Consider the following 6,350-nt stretch of genomic DNA (forward strand, 5'->3'; position numbering starts at 1 on the left):
ACAGGCAGAGGGAGTCTTCCTATGTCTTATTTGCACAGTGTCACTCATAGTTTCGCAATGCCCAACCCAAGACAGCAAGCAGATAAGTCTACTCCTTTCTTAGGATGGGATGACACCATCGATACATTATAAATGCACTGGTTTGTGAGAAAGTACAAACTTGAATTTCCAATTGTTTTCCACTTTCTAGCATGTTTATGTTGAATACATTCTTGGTTTACTCAATCCAATATCACCTGTAGTATTTAGAAAGTTTTTCAGGTATTCTCTGAGTATTCTAAATTATCTCAATGTCTGCAATAGTTGAAAACAATACTGCACGGTCATTTATATTTAGAAGTTTTAAGTTATTTCTATATTGATGACATATACTTCACTGATACTTTAGTCAGCGCAGGATGAATGTCTCGCCAGTTCTCAGGGAACAGCTATGGTTAGGAAAACAAGGACTTAGTTCAGAAAAGTAAGTGCCTGCAAACATTTTAATTTGCACTCAACTCCAGTCTTTAACTGGCTACATATCTCTAGTCGTTTTGTTGCATTAGAGCCTAAAAAGCTCAGAGCAACAACATTAGGCTTTGAACAGTATATGACTATTTTCCACGATTGCTACCTGTTCCTAAGCCTGAAAAAAGCTGAGCTATTTTCACTACCCAACTGCAACAGCTTTTATGGCACAACCTAACCTCCCCAGAACACAAGAAAGTAATGAAAGAAAGCTACAAACCACTACCTTTATTTGAGAGGACTTACCATCGGAATAGTTGCCAAAGAAAGTTTCTACAGGGAAAGTACCATAGACCGATACACGAATGTTGATATTTTTATTACAATGTTCTGACAAACTTGCAAATGCAACTTACCATCCATTATGTCAGAAAGGACGACCAACACGTAGTCACTACCATACGGTGGATGGTTCATTTGAAATGGTAACCAGACTAGAAAGCTATAAGCAAATTTGGAAAGGCCATCTTGATCCTTATGCTTTAATGCACTGGAAGAGGACTACTTATGGATATATGTGTACATTAATAAAGTCTGCTGCAGTTCCACTGAAGCTTGCTTCCAAGAAGGCCACAGTCCTTCCACCTTGATAATGATTTTAGCCTCATAATGATCACTCCAGGCAGTCTGGAAGGTCTTATTTCCACACCTCTGCAGGGAGGATAATTATAATACAGCAGCGCGGCTAAAACTGGAAAGTGACCTACCTGCTGACGACGGCTTTGGCCACTGGGGCCTCGGACCGCGCCTGACAGCGGCTCCAAGCAGCACCTGGAGACCAACTTTCAACCCACAGCACTCGGCGAAAAGCAAGTTTTTCTACTTCTTTTGTCCTTTTGGCTCTTCAACTCTTTTTCGCTTTTCCAGCCGCGTCCTCCCGTTTTAACACGCTTCTGTCTCCCCTGGTGCATCCCCCTCGCCACACGCCCAAAGCCCACACACGATGGCAAGCGGGACAACCGCGACGAACCCCGCTGCGGGGCAGGCTGCTGCCCGCCGGGGCGGGGAGGAGGGAGCCGAGCCGCCCCGCAGCACCGCGGCCCTGCGCATCGCCGGGACCCGCCGGCACCGGCTTCCCGCTCCCGACGAAGCTCCGGGCCGGCGGGACAGACCCCTCCCGGGCTGCCCCGCCGGGACCAGCCTCTCCCTGGCCCCTCGGGGGGCAGCTCCGTGCCCGCCGGCAGGTGAGCCCCGGGGGGGCCCCCGCGTCGCCCCGGCCCTTACCAGCGAGAGCACTTTGTAGGTGTTGGGGTCCTTGCTTCTGCCGCCCGGAGCTTTCTCCGGCTCCTCGGACACCTCCATGGCCGGCAGCATGGGCACGGCCGCAGCCTGCTGCTCGGCCGCCCCTATCCCGTCCAGCCCGTCCTCACGGCCCTTCCCCGCCGCCGCTCGCTGCCCGTTGCCCTGCATGCTGCCCACGGCTGTGCCCTCCGTCCGCCGCCGCACCGGCTATTAATAGCGCGGCGGAACGGAACGGCCCGGCCCGGCCCGGCTCGGCCCCGCCCCGCCCGGGAGCGCGGCCGCCGGCGGCCCCCGCTGCCCCGCCGGCACCCCCGCGGCGGGGAGTTCCCCTCCCGTTCTGCTCCCTCCCTCCGCGGCCGCCCCGCTCGGCCGACCCCCGCTGCCCCCCCGCAGGTGAGGGAGGGAGGCAGGGCAGGCGGGCGGCGGCGGGGCCCGGGGCCGCTGGCCGTGACATTCACGGCGCTCCGGCGGGGGGGGGGCGCCGGGCCCTCTTTACCAGGGAAGTTTCCGCTGCCCGACCCCCGCCGCGGGAAGCGGGCGGAGGCGGGGGCGCGGCCTTCCCCGAAGCCGCCCGGCGGCGCAGGTGTGCGGGGCGGCGCGGGGTCCCGGTGCCGGTGCCGCTGGGGGCACGCAGCCAGCCCCCGGTGCGGCTGTGCGACCCGGGCTCTGGTCGCCGGCGCTCCGCCGGCGGGTGCTGGTCCCCTCCGCAGGCTGAGGGTGCCCCTGCCCGCTGCCGACCCGGGAAAGGGGGGGGTTTGCCCTCCCGCCTCTCCCCCCCGCGCCCGCGGGAACCCCCACGGGGGCCGTCGGGCCGGCCGGGTCCCCGGGGCGGGACGTGACTGCTCGTTGGGTGTGAGCTGGGGTTAGCTGCGTCGGGACGCGCAAAGCGTGCTTCAAATCGCTGGAAGCACCTCTTCTTCCATTATTTCTTAAGTTATTATAACATGGGTGTGTAGATTGACATGAGACTTGGTCGTCGCGTTCTAAAGCGGTGATGGTTTTGATTTCCCAGGGCTTGAGGACCCTGTGGCGGATTTGTTCGAAATGTCAGCGTGCTCAGAAGAGAGAGGCGCTCGCACAGTTTCTGACAAAATCCAGATTCTCTGAAAAAATAGCTACGGGGAAATGAAAACTTCCTTTGGAGGTGATTTTGATCCCTGTCGAGGTGTTGTCGCTCTTTTTTTCCGTTTCAGCCGAGCTGCGCGGTCAAGCCGCCGCCTCTGTTTTCCTTCAGGAGCAGCTGTGAGGCGGCGGCGTTTGCGGGAGCGCTGGCCTGCGGGGCTGCTGCAACCCCCAGCGCGTTGCAGCGGACTGCGCAGCGGCCTGCGTGTGCCTGGTGCCGTCTCATCAGGTTCCGTAAGGGCAGGGCTGAGAGCTGCTCCGCCAGTATTTTGCTTGATCGCAAAGAAGAGAAAAATCAACAAAAACTGTGAGAACTGAGCTCCTGAGTCTGCAGTAAGTCTCCTTTATTCCATTAACGCGGCGTTTCAAACAACTGTCCGACTGAGCGGCCAACTTCTTATACGTTCAAGGATTTTGACATTTGAACTGTTTAAAAAGTGCAAATTGAACAGTGATTGCCTGATAATTTTAAAACACTCATGAAAACTGACGTAGACCATTTGGGTTTTTTTTCAGTGAATGTGGTTTTAAGAACTAGAACAACAGGAGGCAGTAATAACCTCACTTTTTTCTTCCCCCGAAAATGAAAAGATACTGCAATCACACGGTTTTAAGTTAAAATCTTCTTTTTGTTTCTGTTTCCAGTCACGCTGGCAGGAAAGAAAATGCCTCCCCTCCCCCAGAAAAACAAAACAAAACAAAACAGAAAGGTACAAGCTTTTGGGTGGGGTCTTTTTTTTACAAATAATGAAAACTTTGTGGTTTTTAATTTTCTTGTCTTTCTATGTAGAAAGATATTTTCTGATGAATTTTAAGGATAAGTCAAATGGAAATCTCCTTTCTTGTCCTGTGTAAGTCATCCACTCATAAGTTTGAACAGCACAGGCTGTGTACTGATGATTAAATGGAAATGATGTATAACCGCATTGCAGGCAAAAATGTACCTTTTCTTCCGTAAAAAGACAGGATATTCTGCAGCTGAAGCTAACTTCTGAGTTGTTCACTCGGTAACTATTCATTAACGTTTGCTTTCCTATGCACAAAGAGGCACGAAACACCCTCATTTTTATCATTTCTTTCTTCGCCAATACAAGCGATTAAGGTGCTTCAGGCTAAACGTGGAAAATAATTAACCAGCCTGGAGAATGATTAACCTACCCGTGAGAATTATGCTCATTTCAGCTGACTGACAGGGTGACAAGGTACTCTAGACAAGAGGAGAGTGGGGAACCAGAAAGGACTAAGTTTTGACGCTGAAGAAACTAGGTGAGGAATCTTTTCTGTTGAATACTGGGGGAAGAGATTAAACATTTCCAGTGTTAAACCTTCAGGGATCTACAGCTGCTGGATCTCTTTGGGAGGAGACTGTTAAATAGCAGTCAATACCCTTTTAGCAAATCTGTGACAAAAAACATCATTGTGCAATGAGTTGGTTGCAGGGATTACTGAGGCTGCAAATCCGAGTTGCGAAGAATTGGCTGTGGCCGTTTCGGCAGAGGCCGAGGAAGCTTTTGAGGAAGGCCGGGCTGCTGCCAGCAGCTTCCCTGAGGAAGCCAGCTCCGACTGTGGCTGAATGAAGCTGCCCCACCAAACCTCAAGGAAGAGCAGCGGCAACACCAACTTCATGTTTCTAGGCCTTATCTGTGAAGGGAGACATCAGAGATTATCATTTTTAACATGTTGTTCAGCCGTTAGTGGCTGCAGGGAAGACAAAGGAACATAGATGATGGAGCAGGAGAGAAAGGTAAACGCAGGGATTTTTCCACGCTGCTGCATCTCAGAGCTTGTGACACTTGTCACTTGCATTTTTTTACCCCAGTAAAATCTCCACCAAATGTCTGTTTCTTAGAAAGACTGGAGCAAACACTGAGTACCTGCAGAACCCTCATCTGACCCCAGTTTGTGAAGTGGCCATGGCACAAACAGGAACTATGTGCTAGCGACAGGGTGTAAATTACTCCTCGTCGCACGAGTGGACTGTCCGCTCGCTCCAGCCAGAGCGTGGAGATCCTTGCTGCTCTGGCGGCAGGGGGACAGGCTGAGCTTGCAGGCAGAGGACTGCCATCATGTGAGGCTGCCTGCGACCCTCATATCCAGGCTGGCTGAGTCTTGACCCTGAAATTGCAGCATAAACCTTCTCCAGCTGGTTGGTGGTTGCGGCAACTATTTCATGTCTCTCGTCCTCAGCAAAATTTCTGCAGCTGTAAAAAAAGGCCAGGAGCTCCAGAGTGAAAGCCTGAAGCTGCTTGTTAGAGCACATTGCTGCTCAGGGTAACGCTGGACTCCGCACCTCATGGGAGCTAAGGAAGCTCTGTTTCTTAGCTCCTGCTGCGGGGACTGCTCTGGTGTTGTTGCTTGAGAGCTGCGTCGCAAACTATTCTGTATATCAATGAAAAATCAGCAGTTGCCTTAGTTTTTGAGATATCCTTGTGGAGAGTTTTATTTAGCACTCAAAGTATGTCTAAAACTTTACGAAAATGAAATAAACCCTTAATAAAAGGGACAAATGAAACCAGAAGTCTATCTGAAACTGTCTATTGCATCTGGCAGTAGTGCCTAAAATGAAGTCAGAAATCCCATGGCATGTATGGGCGCATCAAGCCATGTGGACTGAACTGTGTTTCTCGGATTTATGTCTGTAAAACCAGCATCAAAGGGTGGTACATAGCTGAGGCAACATCCAAGACAAGGGCAAGGTGAAGGTTCAAGACACACGTTGCAAGACTCAAGTTCTGAACTTTCCATCACAATGTCCCTTTGTCAGGAAAAAATTACTTAGTCTTTTACAACTAATTGTTTCAGAATCTGTTAATTTTACTCTCCAACATGCCCCCTTTTTAATAAGTACACAAAAAAATCTGTTTTTGCAAAGTATTACCCATTTTTTGGCTATTTTACTGGTCCTCAAGAAAAACGTGATCTAAGGATAATAAACTGATCACCTAATATTTCCTGTATCATTGAAAAATGGCATAATCCTGCCTGCTTTCAGTCTTAGTTTGGCATATATTATTGCAAATTTAATAACTGTTAATCTAACGGTTGTAAGATTGCTGGCAACAATACAAGCAAACTATAAAAAGCCTTTCTTTTAGCAATAGGAAATACTTGTTTGACAGTGATAGCTTGTCTATCCAGGCTGTATAAAAATGCCTTTATTTGATTTCAGAAGAAATGCCTAAACACCTTTAAACTATAAAATCCTGACATGATGACAAAGTATTGACAGTATTTGGTGGGAAGCATATTATGAGATGTTTGAATACTTTAATGCTGCTCAAGCAGACATTCACTATGCTGTTATCAGTGTAAGCTCTCTAGCAAAACCAGTTTTAGTACCTAATCTGCCGACCATATATGTGTGGTCTGCATAAACAAGCCTATTACCAGGAAGAATACTTTTGTACCTACAGTGGATAAACTGTAGAATGTTCACCAACAAGAAGGGGGGGGGGGGGGGAAATAAAAAATACTGCATT

General features: G+C 49.8%; 1 protein-coding gene and 1 long non-coding RNA gene across 2 annotated transcripts in view; one reads left to right on the forward strand and one right to left on the reverse strand.

The window, feature by feature from the left end:
* Positions 1-1,949, reverse strand: part of ENPP1 (ectonucleotide pyrophosphatase/phosphodiesterase 1) — a 59,405-nt gene extending 57,456 nt beyond the window's left edge. Inside the window, exon 1 of the mRNA XM_075414046.1 lies at positions 1,732-1,949. Within this exon, the coding sequence (XP_075270161.1) occupies positions 1,732-1,917 (186 nt within the window). The 5' untranslated portion in view covers positions 1,918-1,949. The remainder of the gene's footprint in view (positions 1-1,731) is intronic.
* A 108-nt stretch (positions 1,950-2,057) lies between these two features.
* LOC142365679 (uncharacterized) lies at positions 2,058-5,774 on the forward strand. The gene is made up of 3 exons (XR_012766544.1): positions 2,058-2,142; positions 2,762-2,893; positions 2,984-5,774. It is a non-coding gene; the product is annotated as an uncharacterized LOC142365679 (long non-coding RNA).
* Positions 5,775-6,350: the final 576 nt, after the last annotated feature.

Source organism: Opisthocomus hoazin, chromosome 2 (assembly GCF_030867145.1).
Source record: "Opisthocomus hoazin isolate bOpiHoa1 chromosome 2, bOpiHoa1.hap1, whole genome shotgun sequence".
NCBI classification, from domain to species: domain Eukaryota; kingdom Metazoa; phylum Chordata; class Aves; order Opisthocomiformes; family Opisthocomidae; genus Opisthocomus; species Opisthocomus hoazin.